The following is a 22,553-nucleotide window of genomic DNA, read 5'->3' as shown; positions in this document are numbered from 1 at the left end:
CCTTGCAAGCCCACAGTACTTTTAAGTATTCAGCCATTTACTCTTAAATATTGTTAATTGTCTATTCTTAAATGACATATCGCAATAAAGGAAAATGAATTTAAAAATATATATATATATATATCTTTCATATTATTATTATTTATTATTCATCTTAAAACAATTTTATAAAATTTGTTTTTATTACTTTTATTTTTTATAACTTATTACTTACTTCTTCTTCTTCTTTTAGTTTTATTATAGACTTTGCCTGTTTTTCTTTACACTAATTTTAAATACATATGATTTACATACGGATTACATATCATTTATATGAATAATGCACACAAATATAAATGTGTTCTTCACAAATATAAATGACTTTTATTTGAGTTTGATTCTTTGTTGATACTTTTAAATGCTTTTTGGCAGTTATAAAAATTCACCTACAAAATTACATTAATTTCAACACACAATTATATTGAATTATATTGATTCCCCACACCTGCGTTTATATCAAAAGAGCAACACTGCAATGATGCTTTTAAGTAATTCTAGGCATCAATAAAGCATTGATGGCTTTATTATGACATATAATGCACAAAAATACATTTACTTAGTATGATATGACATCGATGCTTGCTTCCAAAGATTATTTCGCATGCTGGGTTATAGTGCAGCAAATATGCAGTTCAGTGGTGGAAATAATTACCGCACTGTATCCACCATATGTGGTACACAACTTACAATCATCTTAACTGACAGCTTGAACGAACGTTTAGAGGGGAATTACATATATAATAACTAAATAATAGATCAAATTTAAATTTAAAAAACAAGAAAAAATTCTAATGCTGAAGAGTGAAATATACTGACAATGTTTGTGTACTGAAAAAAATATTTTCAATAATATAGTAACGTACTCGTCTATAACATAAACTAGTAAGAATGCACCTAAAAGATCCGTGCCACACTTGAGTAATTTTTGAAATTTAATTTTGGTACATTAATTTTCGATGCTATACTTGATGAATTCTGCAGGCTGAAAGTTTATATGTATGAACTCTGCTTGGATGTGAATGAGCAGCAAAGAAAAAGAATTACTTATGTTTTGGTTTCATCACCTTTTCAAAACGATTAAAGCATGACTAAAATTTCAATTCACTAAGTGAAGAAAACTGTGTGAAAACTACTATAAAAACTAATCTTAATCATGCATTTTAATCAAGTGTGGCAAAAGACTAAATTCAGAACGGCAACGATAAATCACGGTGACTGATACCACTTTTTTAAAAGGGCTATCTATATATTTTATGTTACCATTTAAGTCCATTTAATATATCAAGTACGTTGGAAAATAAAACACATATATTTTATTGTATATTGAATTGTAAAAAGTATGTATTAGAATATATGCATGCAAGTTAAAAAATTTATGTGACTTCTTTGAATTGATAAATTATTGAAATAAACTTTTCAGTAACATTTAAATAGAGTTTGAAAACTATATAAGTTGTTATTATTTATAGTATATAATAAATAATTATTATAACTTTTATAATTCCCTATAAAACGTTACGAACAAATTTATTTAATGGACACTAAAAATATGTATTTTTACTATCTGGAAAAATAATTTACAACACATCAGTAAATTCTATAATTTTTCTGAAATTTTCGTTTGGGTGGCGATATAGATATCTGGTAGTTTTCTAAATTATCTGTAAATCTTTTAAATCAACAACTTGCATATGGTATGCAATCAAGCATTTCGTCACAGTTTAAGATTTCCTGTCAGGCTAGCATTTTATATAGTAGAATAATATTTTGTATCAGCCTGGCGTTTTATGGTATCCTAGAACAGTGTAGCAGTCTACACTTTCACAGTAGCCTATAACTGCATAGCAGTCGAATTTCGGATTTTTTTCGAATAGAATTAGCTGATTTTGCAAAGGAAACGAGATTGCTTAGCATGCATTAAGAGAGCGCTAAATAAATAAAAAAAAATTCTTTGGTGAATATATCTCATCTAACATTGACTTAAAACCTCGAAAAATAGACCAAATACTAAACTGGATTAAATATGTATGACTCAGAAAGTCAATGTATTATAACAATAATAACAGTTATTACATGAAAAAGTTTTATTTAAGGCATCAAAATTATTAATATTTGGTCGCAAGAGCGGAGCCACCAGCACTCTACAGTGCTGGAACTCTTACGGATCATAAAAAGTTAAGTGAAGTACCTTATAACTAGTATGTTAACTAATATAAATGCTTGTATCTAGTTTTATTGAGTGGGTATAGGTAATCGTAACCGCGGCAAACAGTAGATATAAAGTAATTTTGTTAACAAAAGCAGAATTATTGATGTTCAATTATGAGTACAGTAGTCATATTTTTATTAATTTTATTCTTATATATGTAAATATTTATTAATTTGCTAAGAAATGAATAACGCAAATATTAAGTCCAAATGTTAGACCTCAAGACGGAACAGTCAAATCTATTTTTGGTGCACATAATGGGGAATATATTCACATCATAAATAAAACATTATAATAAAAAAAAAGGTTTTTCGAATTACAAATGTTATTAGAAAAATATATTCAAAATAAAGCTGTATATATAAGTATAAAAAATATATGCGGTACTTCGATTTCTATAACTCAGTGACATAAAAACTGTGCAAATCTAAAGAGTACTCAAGATAGTATATGTTACTATAGATTTCAAATATTATTTGTGATAATTACATATTATCTTTTATGAACGTGCAAAATTCGATTAAGATTTTCTTTTATTTTCAGCTCTTTAATTTTAAGTTTTTCCGCTTCTTTCCCTTCATGCCACAGACAACTTGGAACATCCATGAAAAGAAAATATAGCAACTCAACGAAACTTATCAATGAGCACCCCAAGCATAATGCTATGATTCCTCCAAAAGATACTGGAAATACAAATATTTATTAAAACTTTATTAATTAAAAAAAATATATAAAATGACATCTCACCTAAAATATCAACCCAGGTGTACTTAAGAGTCGTTTTAAAAACCATTAATGTGTTACGCGCATAAAAGAAATCTAATTCAATAAAGGAATTATTGACCGACCTTTTGCTCTCTTTCAGTACCACCGAACGCACATCAGTTATATATGTCAAGGAGTAACAGTTCAGATAGCATTTACATTGTATTCCAGTTATATTCGTATCGATAAATTCATTCTCTCCCAATTGTTCAAAAAACTGCAATCGATCTAAAATAGAGAAGATAGAGATCAATTAGCTTTTTACATCTAAACAAAAAAATTGTTCTAATAATAAAAGTTAGTTCAAAAACTACATATGGACTAATAAATTATCAAATATTTTCTAATATCACTACAGATGCTTATACGATATGAAAATATCTGTATGGTCAGCTCAGAAAGTCCACTTGGTAACATATTAAAATAACTTTTTAATATCTATAAATATTTACTAAATAATTTTTGATATTAAAGTATTTAATCGGAAATGGTGATTTCAAGTCAGAAGTCGAGACTCGAAGGATCATTTCGCTGTATAAAATTTCTTTTGAAGCAATATACGTATCTTTTCCTGTTGAAATATTTACTGATCCCTATTTCTAGAGCTTTTAAAATATGGTGTTAATAAGATTAAAAATTATTTACAATGTGTATTTAATATTATAGGGAACAAAGCAACTTGTCATCTGTTTTTTTAAAATACAATTCATGGTATAATAAAAAATATAAATTAGTAATTTTGTCAAAGTTATTAAATAATTTTGTATTTTTCTTTATCAATCTTAAAATAATTCATCCTAGAGAATAGTTGTCTTCAGCTCACTCCGCAATTGCGCTTTTATATTATTTGTTCTTAAAAAAACATTACTCTGTGAGTGACTTTTTGAGTTTGAAAGAAATAAGTCACAGGATGCCATATCTGAAGAATAGTGTGAGATAGTGTATATAGTATGCTGCAAAGCTATTATATATTGTCACGAAGTTTGCTTATCCGAAACTTCCCATTAACGAAACAAATGTTGCTTTTATCCGTTTCATGTCCAAAACATTAATAAAAATCACATGAATCATAGGATATTACTGTTTCTTCAGTGATCTTACTTATTATAAATCCTTTATTAGCAACCACAATCTGTCAGTATTTCATTAAGATATATTCAGTTTTCTGCCTTATACCAAATTAAACAAATACTCTTAAAAAAGTTTATAATTTAAAGTCTAGTACTAACAATCATTTCGCATAAAAAATATAAAACTAAAAAAATATAAAATCAGCTATTAGTACTAGGCTTAACCTGAAAATTGATTGAACTCACCATTATATCGTACCAGACATGGTAGATCACTTAGTTTGCAACTAGGATATTGTCCTGAAAGATAAAATAAATCAACAGTACAGTTGCATAAAGTCATTAGATATTCCTGTTGACAAACAGTTTGACAATTCTCATACATGTATTTTTGACCCGCAAGTGTTGTGAAGTATGGACTATCCTGTTCGTTCTGAAAGTATATATAATAAGTATTATTATGACTATTAAATAATATTTTTCTATTAAAATAGAAAAGAAGTTATGTTTGACTTCATATAACACATACAACTAAGCTCGATAGCTATTAAGAATTTATTAATAAACGTAATATTTCTCTTAAATGGACAGTTCTTCTAAAACCAATTTTCTTTTAAATTTATCTGGAACAACAATTTGATCTTTTTTGACCGAACACGCTCTTTAAATGAACAGAAGTTGGATAAGAATAAGAGCTTCTTTGAGAGAATTTTAATTTCATTAGTTGTGTCAAACTAATATTTATTCCACTAAAACGAAATAAAGTTAAACTTCCATAACTGGGACTTGTATAACTCCAATTTTTTATAACTCGAACTAAATAAAATGCAACAGGGTTTAGAGAGTAAATTAGATACAATTACAAAGAACATAAGTCTTTAACATAAGTCTTGTACTTCGAGTTGTGGAAGTTTGATTGTAGTTATATTCAAATGAGAAATAAAGACAATATTTTCAAATAGCTGGAGACCGATTTATCTTCAATTGATTAACAGTATATGTTATTAATGACGTTTCACCTAACGCAGTCATTGCTTTATATATTCTTTACAAATTGTTCATAAGAAATTAATTACTATTTATATCAAACATACTGATTATGATAACTGATTAAAACCGCAATTGTCGTTTTGTATTCAGGATATAGTCACAAGGTAAAATACGTCAAATCTCAAAATATGCCCAAACTACGCTATTTACAGGTTCTAATGCACACACACTAATGTGAGGAGTGTAGAGTTGTGGCTTTATCCCTTCACTATAGTAAGGCCTCTTTATCTTGATAGAGGTTACAATTTCCATCACAATTCATTCATTTATATTCATAGTCTATTAGTTTCTGCTGCGTAATATATATTAATATTTATTTATTTATGAGTCAATACTTAAATAAATTTGAAAGTTAACTAAGAATAAGAAACTGGACTACTAGGTCCTTCAATCTATATCTAAATATATTAATTGCGTATGTGTGGAAAAAAACTCCTTTACTTAAACAAGTATTAATAAATAAATTTCTTTGTTTTGGTATGCGTGACAAAATCGTATTGAAAATAATCCATAATCTTGTGCTCACCTCAAATATACATTCCCTAATATCGGAGGGAACGTTTCTTGTAACATCGTCATAAAAATGCATAATAGCATTAATGGAAATTGTTGTTCTGGTATTAGCCGAAACAGAAATGGGATAATCAAAATAAACGGACGGTTCCACGAGCATTGACTAAAATGTTAAAATTAAATTTAATTAAATTTTTTTTTTCTGAATCAAAAAATGTCAACTTACAATGATTCCTTTATCGTTTATATTTGCTGGACAGTGATTATATTCTTTAATTAAAGCCTTAACAGTCAAGCCGCTGCCAGGACTATCAGCGCCATTGCGCCAAGGCCAAAACGAGTCCAAAGTTTGCTTACGCAAGCCCTGTGGTGAAAGGATTGAATTGAAAGCCAAACAATATCCGTACTGTGATTTACGTGGAAAGAATATTTCACAACAATTGAAGGATTTGCGTTGCCATGTGCAATTGGCTAAAATCTCGTCGCAGCGCCAAGACATGAAAACCACCACAGACGTGAAATTAATGTAATTTAAAGTTTTCAGTTGTTGAGTGGTTAAATTGTCGAATCTATCGAATTTACCGAAAGTGAGCATATCGTAACGTGCAAGCACATCCGCAAATAATTGAGATACGTAATCCTTTGCCTGATGTTGCTTACTAAGAAAACGTTTCTTTGCCTCATCTAAACGTGACCAATTTAAGCGATTCTGATTGCAGATTGTTAACTCCGGAAAAGGTATTTTATACACTGGACAACTCGTCGTATCAATGACAGTTTGGAACTGTTTCTGTTGGTAACGTGCAGCAATAATGAGGCTTACATAAATTAAAATTCCCAATGCCAGAAAAATAGCAACAAACCAAACGGTACTGAAAAATAAAACAAATGCAAACATTAAACATTAAAGTACATTTTTAAAAATATACAATATATATATAAATGTATATTATACACATACAGTGCCGAACATAAGTATTGGCACAGCGAGCATATTGAACTTTAGCACCGTTTTTATTCTGTTAATGATGCGATTTTTAATCAAAAAAAATTTTTTAGATAAAATACTTAATTTGCAATTAAATGTATTTTATTCCTTTACATTTTAAGATATAATTTTTAAAATTAAAAACCAATAAAGTACTAAATTGAGCTGAACAAAATTATTGGCACACTTAGGTTCTTATGAACTATTTTGATATATTTTCATTCATCTGACAACTTTTTCCTAGAAAAAACCTGTTAAAAACGTCATAATGCATTAAATATTAATAAACTCAATCCATTTGGAACAAAATAAGCAATTAACATAAATAAACCGCCGCATCTCAGTTGAAAATAATTCTATATGTACACAATAAAGGCCAATCTTATGCCGATATTAGGAAAATTATGTATAGAAACCTCTATATCAATCGGTGCATTATATAGTGTTTCAAGAGGGCGACATCATTGCAAAATGCAAAGCACACAGGCCGACCCCTAAAGATTTGAGTGGTCATAAACGCAGCAAAATAAAAACAAAGGTGAGAGACAGTCAACCCAAAAATCTCTTTTACTCAGAACGCATCTGAAGTTAAGGGAAAGTTTGGCAAAAATATTCACCACATAACTGTCAGAATGATACTGCTTGAAACCAATAATCGTTCATTTTGCAGGTCAACCAACAGAATCATTTATCCTATGCAAAGGATTACTTAATCAAGCTAATCAACTTTTAGAAGAATGTCATCTTCGCAACTGAAAAAAAAATTTGATATATTTCGACCTAACCTCCGCCAAACGGTTTGGAGAAAACTAAACAGCGAACTGCAAAACAAAAAAAAATAATCTTGCTATATCTGTGAAATATGGTGCCTATATGGAGGTGCATATCCGCTGCAGTTGTCGGCGAATTCGAATTCATTGACAGCATTATAGACAAAAAATATTATATAGCCATGCTCAAACGAAATGTCAAAGAAAGTTCCGAAATGTCTGGAGTTTACCAGTCACTCTAATAGTTACTTCATTGTCATTCCAATATGACAATTACCTGAAACATTCCATTTATGATGTCTGTATATGGCTCACGCAAAGCGTACATTATCGCATCCGTCCCAATCTCCAGATCTCAATCACATTAAACTTTTTTGATAAGAATTGGATAGACGTTCAAAGAAGCCCATTATAACAAAAAAAAACTGAAGAGTATCAAATAATAGGTCAAAAACCACACCAAAATTGGTATCTTCAATGCCAAGGCTTATAGTAGCTGTTAATAACAGAAGGACTTGGGCACTAAATATTAAATTTTAATATTTAAAATATTTAATTTTAAATTATTAATAATTTTGGTTTTTTTATTTTAAGAAATTAAAGAAAAGACATGATATAATGAAATAATATACATTTAATTGCAAATTAAGCAATTTATTCAAAAAAAATTTTTGTTGATTAAAAATCGCATCATTAATAGTATGAACAGTGCTAAAGTTCAATATACGTGAAGTACATTTCAATAAAAATATAACATCATTCTAAACGGTTTGAAAAAATATTTCCAGTTTGAAACACTGATATATATATATATAATTAACAGATTTGCATGTTAAATATATAATATATTTTATTTTATGAAATTCTTACCGTTCGAATCTTCCAGTCGCTTTTGTGATTAAACGATTAAGTCCATGGATTGTTGTTTCCTGTCCGAACTGTTCAGTTGAGTCAGAAACAATTTGCTTCCAATTTTTGTTTTTCCTCACATTTTGATTTTGAATTAACGAATTTCTAGGTTTTATAAAATTTTGCATTAATTTATACTCCCAAACACTGTCATCGGATAAGAAAAGTTCTTGCTTTCCAATATACATTTTTATGCCGTCGTCGAGCAACATTTATACCACCAAAACCTCAAAGTTCGAATATTCTGTTATGATTTTGTTGTAAATGGATAAAGCACTCCTATGTCCTTTACTAGAGTTTAAATAAAATGTCAATTATAATTAAATTTGTTGACAATGTTAAGTATTTGTTCTTGACATTAATAGTAATTTACTAGCTTGTCACATATTGTTAATTTGTTAAAATGTAAAGTCATTTATGTCAATCCATCAAAGCGGTGAATGTATTAAAATACTGAGTTTCATATTAATATATTTATATTTACCTTATCAAACATACTATAATCATCCAAAGCTAAAAATCAGAATTTTATTTAAAGTTAAATTAAACCATAACAAAAAAAATTAATGTAAAATAAGAAATAAAAAATATTGATCATATCATTTCTTTAATTTCGCTACACGCAATATAATTCATGTAAAACTATAAAATATTTAATGATTAATATTGTATTATTAATAATAGAAATAATAATAGAAATAATAGAATAGAATAATAAATAACAAGAAGTAGAATAAATAACAAGAATCAAATATTGATTAATAAGTCAATTTATACTGATTACCGTCACTTTAATCGAACTCCTATGTAAGGTATAATATCTGTTTAATATTTATAGTATATCTATCTTCTAACCTATTTATCGTTCATACTCTATCAGAAACATAATAATAATACATAATTGTCGTTTCTCTCAGGAACGTTAATTACTCGAATCCTCATGTGAAGTCCATTATCTGTGAAATACTGATCTATATATAATCACCTATTTTCTACGAGGACATCTAGAACACGTCACGAGTTCTAGATAGATCATATATTTAAATGTATTTTTATATAACTGCAAATAAAAATAACACTTAAATGTCAAATTATATTAGAGTACTTTTTAGTTTATAATACTGATAAACAAGTGGAGACTTGCTCAAAACATTCCCTGCATTAATATAAAAACACAAATAACACTATTCCGGCTTTATGTTTTGTCAGACGAAACTCCATAAAATAAGATAAATATTATAGTTCATTAAAGAAGTAAGACTGAGAGCTTAGGACATTAAAAGTCCATAAAGGAGGCACAATAGACCTTGCCACGTTAACCGTGTGATATGACTTATGATAATAATAATTACCATAATAATAATAATAAAAATAATTACCATAATAATAATAATAAAAATAATTACCATAATAATAATAAAAATAATTACAATAAGAATTTTTTACTTTATAATATTAAAAAGACGTAAAAGTGAACTTACAACCCATTAAGATGTGGATATTATTAAAATTGTCCAAAAAAAAAATCAATGGGTTAATTGTTTTCGGAGCTATACATAAATACCGACTACCTTCTACAATGAATGTGAACTTATAGACAATTATTAACTTTTTTCTATATTCTTTATGCTGGCACAAAGGTAGTACGAAGGTGATTAATATAATTATGAACTAAAAAGAATCAAAAGCTGTTAATAATAAAAAACAAGCCTTCATATATTATATGTATATATAAAAAGTAATCAACTTAACTAATAGTAGTTGAACTTAATAGATCAACTACTATTATGCTATATCTATAAGAAATGTCATAAGAAATGACATCTTAGACGTGACACCTATTACAGGTTTATTTTTATATTCCTTCAGATTATGATAGGTTACTGTAGCAATCCACTTAGTCCCACAAGCACAATGTATTACCACACACATTATAATACTGTTTGAAGAGAGATCTTAAGGCTAAACAATATTCTATACAAATTGAGTTCCAAGCTAGTTTAATATTTTATACATTTAATTCTTGTAAAAAGGTAAAATTTATATATATGCTTCGTACAGAACACTATAAAAAATGCAGTAAAACACTATATTTGTAATGTTGTAATAATGTAATTTTAAATTTTTTTTCAATTCCATACCATAATCTTTAATACATTGTCATATACATACATATACTGTTAATTAACAATCTAAGTGGCTCTGTCGAAAGACTGTTATAGTAACTCATTAATATGGCATTATCGAACGCCATGGAGCATAAAGCAAACAGAATTACTTCACCCAAGTATGACAACATTTCTTTAAGCGTTTAATGCAGTTACGGATGATATAATTTCCTTTTTGAGTAGTAATCCGATGTTTTTATATATGTTTCCCATACGAAAATAGTTTCATATTTGTAATAGATAGCAATTGGTTCTAAGAATGCTTTCAAATAAATTTACTTCCATAGAAGGATTTAATACATTTAACTGCTTATATCTTGAAAAGTTACTTAGTTGGGCGTATCTGATTTCTTTTGAAACCTTGTTCTTACTAAACGGACAGGCGATAGGTATTACTTCTATTTCAATGGCCTGAGTAGTATGATGATTAGTGACAGTTTCCAAAGCCACAAATATATAATTTATTATTATAGTCCAGCTATAACCGCTTTGTATATTATTCAGCTATATAAGTAGAATTACTTTGCTTTAGTAGGTCCTCAAAAATATTTTTGAAATAAGAATAATAATAGAGCGTTTATCTTCTGCAAGCTGTACATTGATGTCTTTCTCATCTAATAAATAATATGAAAATGCTCAAATTAATGGTATGGTTTAAATAAGATATGTATTTTAATAATTTCTTACAACTTTGCTCCTCACTGTATTCTTAGTTAATGAATGATTCATCCATATTAGAATTGTTTTCGCTTTATGACGACCAAGAGTCGGTACATTTATTTCATCATGAACAATTGTGAGTTTCGCTTCCGTTCCAATTTTCACTTTCGTTGTTAAGAATATATAGGAGATATATATGCCTTAGATATCTATTACTTGAATATTTGTGGTTTCTATACAAAAAAGGTATGTTAAGATTAAAGATGTAGTATTGACATATGTTTTGTATAGAATTATCAGATCTTTGTACTCAATTATATTTCTTTCTTAATTTTCTCGATAGGAAATATATCTTTTCTATTCATTTGCAGTATACTTAATTGATGACATAAAGTGAAGTAGTTATATTTTCAAAAAAAAAAAAAAACATTTTCCTCGTATCCTATTCAAAGCAAAATAAAAAAATTTAAAAGTCAAGATTTAGATTATCGAAACAATATCATACTCTACAATTCTTCGTATATCCATGAAACTCGTAGTATGCTTTTCGATATGTCATAACATAACCAGTCTATATTATATTCCCCAAATGTGCATATAACCAAAGCGCAGTAAGTCTAACTTCGAGGTAGTAAAAGTTGTTAAAGGTGACTGGTTGTCACTGGTCAGGTATGTTCAGATTATAGTGCATATATCCAAGGCACAGTAAGTATGAATTTGAGGTTATAAACGTTGTTAAATGTGACTGGTTGTCACTGGACAGGTATGTCCAGATTATTGTACGAAAATGAAATGCTAAAAAATATTGATTAGAAATATTAAGACAATATATTTATATATGTATTAAATTACCAAAAAATTGTATATTTTTTAAAATTGCTGACTATTTGACTGTAAAGCCCATGTCAAATATTTTGCATAAACTGTATTTTAGTTAAATATATAACACAAGACAAAAATTGTCCAAAATTCAATGTCAAAAATTTTTATAAAATATATGTGTTCCTTTTTTTAAATTTATAAAATATATTATAACTTATAATTTGAGAGTTCAACAGCTGAAAAAAATTATAGCCAAAAACTTAACTTATGGTGCAGGTATTTACTCTTCTTGATGATAACTTCCAATACATGGTAGACAGTACTATTTGGTGTTTGAATGGTCAGTAAAATTCAAACTTTGGTAGAAACACTAGTATTATATTTTTGCATATTGACCGGTAATAGCACTAAAAAATGATAGCCAAGGCTTATATGATTCTAGATATTTACAGCGCTTGACGTGGGTAGTCAATGTATGCTAAACCATTTCAAAAGTTGTATTGTTGATCAAAAATATGCAGTTGATCGTTACCCACACTGATCGATCACAAAGTGTTTCCATTTCTGTTCATTTGTTTTTAATTTTACTGTATTTTGTCCATGTCAAATATTTACTTGAGACTGCATTTTTAATTTTAAACCACTTAAAATTTAAAATTGTCCAAAACTCTATTCCCAATTTTAGCGATTTGTTGACAATTGTGATTGGTAATTTGATCATCTAATTACTGTTAAGAATGATAAGAATATTTCAAAATTTACGACTTTAACATTTATAAATTGAGTACTCACTTATCTAGAATTGGTATGACAACAAAAGCTGGTATTGCAGTAAGTATTTACTAATTGTGATGTTAATTTCCAATATACACTAAACAATTTCAACCAAATTTGACGTGATATTAAACACAATTAACATAATTAATTAAATAAATCAATTCATTAATTTAACTCAACGAGAAAGTCTCAGAAAATCATTAATGTATAGCAAATAATTTAAGACATAATATTGCCACTAATCGGGTGCTTCAGTAATAGATTAATCAAACCATTATTATATGCCTTAACAGTGAACTGTTATGCTGTAAACAGTAGGCTGTTAAGTTGTTCAGAAACACCTAGATTTATATATAGAAATTAGTTATCCGCATATGTGCTTTATAAATGGTTAAAACTGTTACCTTTTTGAAATTGTAACATAATATCACCCACATTGAATATATAATTAAAACTGCATTTAAGTCTTTAATTCTATATAATTCAAGTGGAGAATTATCCAAAACTTCATCTCACATTTGCGCGATTTATTCGCAATCTATCATTTAAATCCATTAAATACTGTACAACTGAAAATTTGATCATCTAATGGCTGTGAATATTGCAAACAAAAATAAAATCTTAAAGTTCTTCATCTTAACTACTTTGACACATATATCGAAAGAATTCACTTACCTAGAAGCGTTGTGACATCACAGGCTAATGTGGGAGCAGGTATTTATTACTCTTGACGTCGATTTCCAAAGCGCATTAGAGAATTTCATTCAAGTTTAACAAAATGATTAACAGAAATAATAGTAAAGGATAAGCTAAATACTGCAATGCAGTAATTAAGCCTGGATTAATTCTGAACACTAGCAATTGATATTGATATTAAGGGACGCCATATTAAAAGATTATACGATAACAGATGAGTATGTTCGCTTAACAGAGTTCGTTATAATTTAGATTCCTTCAAATTCTACTAGTTTTCTGAATATAACTGAAATAGATAAAGTTAATATTAATTGTGTTGATATATCAGCAATATTTAATTGATATTTGTTTAGATATAATTACATTTTTATTTTTTTATATCTAGAAAAAAAAGCATGTATATTATACACACATACAATACAATATAATACAATTTCTTATTAACGTAAAATCTGTGCATTGGAACTAGGTTCATGAGCTTGTGAGTAGTGAAAATAAATTTGATAAAGTGAATATGTAATTAGATATAAAAATATAGTTAACAAAGTTACATTAAGATTGTAATAGGTTTATAAAGCTATTGCAAAAGTACGATACATATCTGTTAGAACAAGACAATACTAACTAACATGTTAGTGAGTGCAACTGAAACGACTATACGAAACGACTGAAACGAATATTCGTGTCCTATATTCAAAATGTAATAGTATTAAGAATAGTTCAATCAAAGAATCTATAGTACAAAGAAGTGCCACGCTCATACAAACGAAATACCCACTTTATTTTGCTGGTGGATTTATAATAAATCCACCCAACCTCATGCAACAATGTTCGATCGAGTCACAACTGGTATGATGTTCAGTTCAAACTCATTACAACCCACAATTGTTTTTATACGCCTGTTTCTTTTGCCTTTCTTGTTTTTATTTGTCTATTTAATTAATATACATGGATTAGTAACGAAGTGAATGGTAAAGAAATCCCTCAAATAATTTGTCGATATACTTTGTTGCTTTATCTTCTTGTACTGGAAAGGCCCATATCATAGGAGTAAAGAGTAATAGAATATATTATTTTTTTTATTGCAACAAATGATGCACTACAAAAACCATTATGTATGTACAAATGTGATATTGGAGACATTAAGTCTGCAGTATATTAATGTGTATGTTTTTATTGCACATTTGTGCATATATTTTACCTCAAAAGGAGCTATTTCTTAATAGTTTGAATTTTTGGTGACTTTTTGTGATTATTTTAAAAAATATTTTTAAGATTTATATAAAAGTGTTTGAAAAGTATTTTAAAGAAAATAAAATTATTAGAAAAATAAGAAAAATTATATTGAAAAAATGTATAGAAGTCACTAAATCCACTAATAATGCTTCCTGGTTTGAGGAAGCGCATGAATGCTATTTACACCGGATTGAAATGTTAAAATTGGAAAAGTCAGAAAAAGGAAAAAATCAGATTTGAGACATAAATAAATTTGTAATGTGTTTTTACACTACAATTCATAACAATATCAAACAGGTAATTTTGTTTCATATGCTATCAAATTCAAAAACTTATCAAACGTACACAATTTTGACTTCGTCACTGAAATGCTGTTTGATCGTTTGAACATTTTACAGCGAACAAACATACAAACATGCGTATAATATAATACAGAGGGTTGCATGTATGATTGAATACGAATGCAGTCGGGCTTTTGTCAGCCTTATTCGACTCACATATAGGTTTAAAATGGACATCATACCAGTTGTGACTCGATCGAACATTGTTGCATGAGGTTGGGTGGATTTATTATAAATCCACCAGCAAAATAAAGTGGGTATTTCGTTTGTATGAGCGTGGCACTTCTTTGTACTATAGATTCTTTGGTTCAATGTAAGAAAAAATTAAAGTTCTAAAGAAGCTGTATGAATAATGAATAAATATATATAACAATTTTAAAATAAATAAATATATATCAAAAAGGTATATACTTAGCCCTGCAGAACTATAATCTATCTGATTATCCACAGTTAGAACTATATAATTAAATTATAAAATATATAAATCAAAAATGTATAAATGTAAGTAAACAAATGTAAATAAATAAATATAAATAAATAAATATGTATAAATAAATGTAAATAAATAAATAAATATAAATAAATAAATAAATATATATAAATAAATATATAAATATATATAAATAAATAAAAATAAATAAATAAATATATATAAGTAAATGTAAATAAATAAATATAAATAAATAAAAATAAATAAATAGATATATATAAATAAATGTAAATATATAAATATAAATAAATAAATGTAAATAAATATAAAAATAAATATGAAACATACAGCCCTTCGTACGTCAGCTTTTTTTTTGTACGAGTGGCTACAATATCAACAGATTTTCAAAAGTCATAAGTCTAGTCCACTATATATTCATTAATTTAAAAATAATTATCCTATTAACACATAGTTATAACATAGAAATTATTTTTTGTACTATAATAAATCTCAAACAACCATTTTCTAAATCTTTCCCAATCACGTGGATACTACAAGTTGGGGCTATAAGTTATCGACATTCTATCGAATCTAATTTTATGACACCACACATCACCATCTCTTAACACCTTTATTTAAATTACAAGTAATCATATATAATTTTATTATTTATTATTGATTCATAAAAATTCGACAGCACCTCCAAAAAATTATAAAATTTTACCTAAAATCCTAATTAACAATAATATATTTCTTGTATATTAAATTCTATAATCATATATATAGTTTTTAATCATTATTATAAGAACGAATTCAATAGAAAAGGATAATTCCTTTTATATATAATTGAACAAATATTATAATTGAACAAATATACAGAATGAACCGTAAGCACTTTATCAATACCATCAAGTTTAGAGATTCAAGGAAATGTTAACAACCACTCTTAAGGGTATTTTGAGACACTTCGGAAAAACATTATTGAGATGAGATCCCAAAACAAGAGAATCGTTAGCTTGTATGTTTGTTATTAAAGTTGTTTCAATAATTGAAAATGCATTTCTCACGGCAACCTATTGGAAAAAATTCAAATAATATCCATGAAATTGATCTCATATAAAATTAATTTTAATACTTATGCATATATATGTATGTATTGTAGTAATGCATTAAAGAGAAAGAATTTTTAAATATTTAGCCATTTGATTATAATGTATTTTAAATTATTTTTAATTCCTTCAAATATCAAAATGCGGACAGTAGCGTCTTGATTGCTTTAAAATTGTAAAATTAACCTTAAGGGCTTGCATACCCTGATTTGACATATGACTGAGTGACTTAGATTTTATCGAAGATTAGCAAAATAGAAAAGGCATTTCACAGTGTTATTAAGATAGTTAGTTCTCGGTTAGATATTTAAATTAATTAGTCAACCTTAAACTTCGCTGAACTTTTGATTTTAAAGTCGATTTCATAGTAGTTGAAAAATAAGTAACGGGAAACCACATATATGTATACTCTTAAATAAAATAAAAATAAAATAATAAACTAATAACTCGTTAAATAATAAGACTTTAATTATATATTGTTAAATTATTTATATGTATTATTATGTACATATAATATTAATGTTCACACCATAAATGGTTTATATGAAATTATAAAAAATAAATGTTTGATATAACGTTAATGAAGTACGTACATAATTAAATATAAATATAATGGAAATCATAATATAATTTAATAAAAAAAATTTATATAAAAATTATATTGAAAATAATATAATTAATATAAATAATGACAAATATAATGTAATGCAAAAGTTTAATAAAAAAACGAATATTTATTTTTGTGACAATTCGATTAAAAAATGAGAAGTAATTTATAATAAAAAATAATATCCTTTAGTGTTGAAAATTAAAATAAAAATATATTTTACCAACACTTGTTAAATTACTTTCAAAAACGTATTGAACAGTAACATAAAAATTTAAATATTTCAAAAAAAATCTATAATAGTATTACTAAGAGACAGCTGAAAAACAACCAACGGAGTGGCATTTGAAATTTACTGTCCAGAGTTACATATTCGACGAACACTCAAGCTTACTTTATCATTGCAGTGCTTTTTCAGCGGAACTTTTTGGTGTAGGTAAAGTAGCAGGTGCTAGACTGCACAGAAACTGAGCACAACTCCCAGATAAATATTTACAGCCTAGCAGTGATACAGATAATTATGACATATATATCATCTAAACGTATTATTCTTCTTCTTGTACTTGAGTTAATGCTACTACGCACTTTTACTCTATAATGGCTGGGGGGCTTATCAATACCCCACACTAGGCTTTAACTAGGCTAAGAAATCATATCATTTATTTGTTTTTTAGTTGATGACGGACCTTAAATCAGCATATCTTCCTGAGAATCTAGAAGTGGACTTGAGGATTATTAGGGCGGGGTTAAGTAGCGTATCAACTTCAGTGCATAATTTTAGAGCTCTGTCTCTGATATATTTTTTCACTGAGTCAATCCTAAGATCTCTATGTATGTCTGTTGATCTAATATACCATGGAATCTTAAACAGTCTTCTTAAAGCCAAGTTTTGAGCTATCTGTAATTGCTTTAAGGTAGTATTTGAGGCTTTGCTATATGTAACACATCCGCATTCTTAAAACCAGGAAAATAATTTTTTTAGAATGATAGGGTAGCTATAGCATACTATGACATAAAAGCATTGAAAATGAAAATCTGCATAATAAAATTGATAATGATATGAAAAGACGGTGAAATAAAGTTGCTTAACCAGCTGCTAAAGTATAAAAATGATGTGCACATCAAACTTCTAGCATTGTCACGGAACGATTGAAAGCTATCACAGGTTTGCTGACGGACCATAGTCTACTAGCAATACAAACACACAAGGTAGTAGTTAAGATATGAGTTACATATGGGGGACATGCAAGAAGGTAGAAACAGAATAGACAGTATTTATATTAATCCTCTGCATTATCACGCCATACTAAAAATATTTAGTGGTTTCATAATTTGAGAGGAGGAGTTTTAGGATTGGAGTTTCAAGTACTCCTTGAATAGACGGTAGTATCGCCAGGGACTAATGTGTCTATTATGTGGTCTATATGTGGTCTGTGGCCAGCTCGCTTAATCTAATATTAGAAGCTGTAGAGGTATTCATATAAATAATATTCATATAATATTCATATAAATGTTTTCACTTTGGGCCAAAATAACTACCTACTTTGATATATCAAGGAATATGTTATAAATTTTTAATAAATAAACATCGAACTATTTTAAGTATTTTTGATCACTTACGTGTTTTTAGCGTTAACATCCTGCTATCATTAACAATATTTATTTTTAACTTTGTTCAATTTATAGATGAAGTTTTGGTTGTTATATTAGGTGTAGACCCACCCACCCTTCCTTTCGTTCTCTATACAATAATCAAAACATAACAGTATAACAAAATTATAGACGTAATCGTGTTTGTAATATATAAGCAATGTTCTCTCTCTTTCCACTGGTATTTCTGAATTAAGTTATTGTAGAGAACGTCCATCAGAAGATTTGAAGGACGAGTCACAACTTTCCAAGTAGCTATCATCAGTTACAAGAGAGCTACTAGTAAGACGATTTGAACTATTTTGTGAAATTGATGATAGACACTCGCTACTTTCACTTATTTTAACTTTTTCTAAAATTGATGATAGACATTCGCTGGTATGATATTGTTGAGTTTTTTTTGAAATTGACGATAGGCACTTGCTGGTACCGCGTTGTTGAGTTTTTTCTGAAGTTGATGGTAGGCATTCGCTGGTACCGCGGTATTGAGTTTTTTCTGAAATTGATGGTAGGCGCTCGCTGTTATGACGTTGCTGAGTTTTTTCTGATATTGATGGTAGGCATTTGCTGGTATCGCGTTGTTGAGTTTCGTCTGTAGTTGATGGTAGACATTCGCTGGTATCACGTTGTTGAATTTTTTCCGAATTTATTGATAGACAGTTTCTAGTACCGTGTTGTTGAGTTTTGTCTGGAATTGATGATGGACGCTCGTTCTTACGACGTTGTTGAGATTTTTGTGAAATTTTGTTGTCACTGTTACTTCTCTGTATTTCAATGCAGCATTGGGCTTTCGCATCGTCTGCAGGTATAAATGTTTGCCAATAGTTAGGCGGTTGTTTCTGTACTATTTCAATGTGGGTCAAGAATTCACCATATGTTACCACTTCCTTCTTTTGGCAATCGCTTCTGTGATGGTAACTACATTGTGGATCAAAAATCCAGTTTCGCGGTTTGTATCCCAAGCCTAATTTCGCCAATAAGGCAGGCAATTCACTTATATGACACGATTCTTTTACTATACAGAACTCTAAACTCTTTCTGATTATTTTCTTTACTTCATCATGCTCAACTACCTGTTTTAATTCATCACAATGATCATCATTCAATAGGTATAACATGAATGTGACAGGCATTGTAGTAAATCGAATAGAACGCATCAACATTACTAAAGAAACATGACGCGTTTCCCAATCGTAATTTACCCAATGTACAATTGAGAAAAACACTTCACTCTCCATATTAACTTCAATAAAATCATTGGAAATTATATTATTCAACTCTTCAGCAGTTAAGAGTACAAATTCCAGCGTTGAAATAAGATGTGTATAAAACTTACGTACGCGTCGTAACATAGAATTTTTTAGCTCAGGGAAGTCAAAGAGGCGTGCCTGAAAGTAAACCATAAAGGCTAAATCCTCGCAAAAATACTTCTCATTCGAGAATATATTCCAGCATAAGTTTATCAACGCTGGCACATCAAAATATGTGGCTGCCTTTATAACTTCCATAAGCTCCTCACATTCTATGTTAATACGAGGATCTATCATCCACTTGTAGAGGATGCCAAACGCTCCTGGACTAATGTCTTTATCTGATAAATCAAGACTACTCAAATTTGGATGTTTCTTGAAATAATTTGAATATGTTTTAAGAATTAATTTTTGGCACTTAAAAACCGATTTTCCAATTTTAATTTCAATATCTCCGGGCGAATCATATTTGAACAAATTTGAGAGATCTACATGCGCATTTTTTTTATGACATTTTTGTGCTTCCTTCCAATTTGGAATTGAATTGCGAAATCCCATTTCGTATAAAGATTTTGAGTTGCTTTCAATAATACTTTTTTCTGGAGGTGGAGCGATGTTGCTATTTTTGAGTGAAAATAATCAGGAGATTAAAAACAGTAAAAATAATAAAATATGTAGAGTCTAATATCAACATTACAAAGAGAATTAGGTTAGGTTAGTTCAAATATTAAAATTTTAGAAATCAAACCTACTCTTTTCTTTGCTGAGAACTGCAAGAGGGTTCATCATCCATGATGAATTCGATATGTCTGTGGTTTCAACTGTAAAATATAAATATCATTAATTAAGTGAATATTTGAAATGCTTTAATTATGGAATAAAAAGTAAAAATTTTTATTTATAAATTTAATATCATTAATAAATAGTTTACTTATTTTTTTTTTTTTGAAAAATTATTTATTAATCAATTATTATTTAATAAAATTATAAAATTGAAGGTTAGCAATATATAATAAAATGCCACAAGAAGAGAATATATGAACCTATTAGAGATAAAGAAATGGCTACCAAAAAAATACAATTTTATTAATTAAGGATATATTAGTCTTAAAATTTCAGTGGCGGCTGGAAATATGGAACGACTTTTACAAAAAGAATAATCCATTCTTATAAGCAATGGGGCCGAATAGCACACGCAAGGAGTTACAAATATTAAAGGTGGGATTCAACAAAATAAAACATTTAAACAGTTGTCGCAAATCTCGATGTCAATGGTGGTTGACGCATCTATTCTTCTAACATAAAATGTAAAAATATCTGCTCGTAGCACCGGTCTGGATCGTCTGTTGTCGGTATTGATCCAAACTGTATGTTATATTATGTTAAGCAATTTATTATTAGCACAATTAGTACATTGCTTAACATAATGTTACAAAGTGCCAATACACTTCAGTATATGTAGATCTTATGTATACCACAAATTCAACAAAACAACAACACTGAATTATTGTTCTTGTTGTTGTTGTCGTTCTTGTGGTTTGACTTAGTGCTATGCGTACTTTTACTCTTTTATGGCTAGAATTATTATCGTTTATTTATCTTTAAAGTGATGACGAACCGTAGTTCAGCATATCTTCCTGTGCGTCCTTAGGTGGACTTAAGGTTTATTAGGGCGGGGTTGGAAAACGTATCGACTTTTGTGAATAATTTTAGGGCTCTGTCCTTGATATATTTTTTTACTGAGTCGATCCTTAGATCTCTATGCATGTCTGTTGTTCTAATATATCGAGGAATCCTAATAAGTCTTCTTAAAGCCAGATTTTGTGCTAGTTGTAATTGCTTTATGGCAGTATTTGAAGCTTTTTATTATGTTATACATCCATACAGTAGTGCTGGCCTAATTATTTGAGTTTTTGTTGTAACTCATGGAAATCTATATATTGAAAAAGGATTAAATGAGTTAGTATATGATTGGATAAAACCATTACAGAAGGTTCGACGAGCAGCGGAGTCTATGTTCAGCCAAGCGATATTCATGGCCATTGAACAAAAATTATACCAACAATTTGGAATTCGTATAACGCTGTAGATTGTATACGAATTTCACACATAACCTATAAGCGCGTTAGATATTCATCAACACCATTGTTAGTGAGCGCTATTACCAACCATGACCTCTCTGGTATTAGGAAAGCAAACTATTTATTTGTGTTCAATTAGTCGGTTAACTTGAAAGTTATATTATCACCGCTTTATATACAGCTGGCATCTTTGATTTGAATAGTTAGCTAATCAGATTAGGTCTAACATTCAGTATCTATAAAATTGCATTTGCCTTAGTACAATTTAACCAGTATTTTGATACCCAAAAGTATTGACAGAGTTGAAGTAAATTTAAGTTTCAAGTTTCAATAAAACTTGAAGAAAAAATTCTCCAACGCTTCATCAATTATGTTTTTACTTACTTTAGTTAGCAGTAACGTGTATCTCTTTT

General features: G+C 28.4%; 2 protein-coding genes across 2 annotated transcripts; both read right to left on the bottom strand.

The window, feature by feature from the left end:
* Positions 1-2,608: 2,608 nt before the first annotated feature.
* LOC119688496 (pickpocket protein 19-like) lies at positions 2,609-8,501 on the bottom strand. Its single transcript, XM_038103172.1, has 7 exons — positions 8,275-8,501; positions 6,608-6,646; positions 5,873-6,518; positions 5,660-5,809; positions 4,330-4,516; positions 2,996-3,241; positions 2,609-2,931 (listed from the first exon to the last, which is right to left on the bottom strand). Exons 1-7 carry the CDS (start codon positions 8,499-8,501, stop codon positions 2,741-2,743), a joined length of 1,686 nt encoding a protein of 561 aa, XP_037959100.1. The 3' UTR covers positions 2,609-2,740.
* A 4,653-nt stretch (positions 8,502-13,154) lies between these two features.
* Positions 13,155-20,888, bottom strand: LOC119688495 (kelch-like protein 12). The gene is made up of 4 exons (XM_038103171.1): positions 20,812-20,888; positions 18,780-20,678; positions 13,416-13,722; positions 13,155-13,332 (listed from the first exon to the last, which is right to left on the bottom strand). Exons 1-2 carry the CDS (start codon positions 20,850-20,852, stop codon positions 19,007-19,009), a joined length of 1,713 nt encoding a protein of 570 aa, XP_037959099.1. The 5' UTR covers positions 20,853-20,888; the 3' UTR covers positions 13,155-13,332; positions 13,416-13,722; positions 18,780-19,006.
* Positions 20,889-22,553: the final 1,665 nt, after the last annotated feature.

This window comes from Teleopsis dalmanni, chromosome X, assembly GCF_002237135.1.
Source record: "Teleopsis dalmanni isolate 2A chromosome X, ASM223713v2, whole genome shotgun sequence".
Taxonomy (NCBI): Eukaryota; Metazoa; Arthropoda; class Insecta; order Diptera; family Diopsidae; genus Teleopsis; species Teleopsis dalmanni.
The sequence above is the reverse complement of the archived record's forward strand: the minus strand, read 5'-3'. Positions and strand labels throughout refer to the sequence as shown.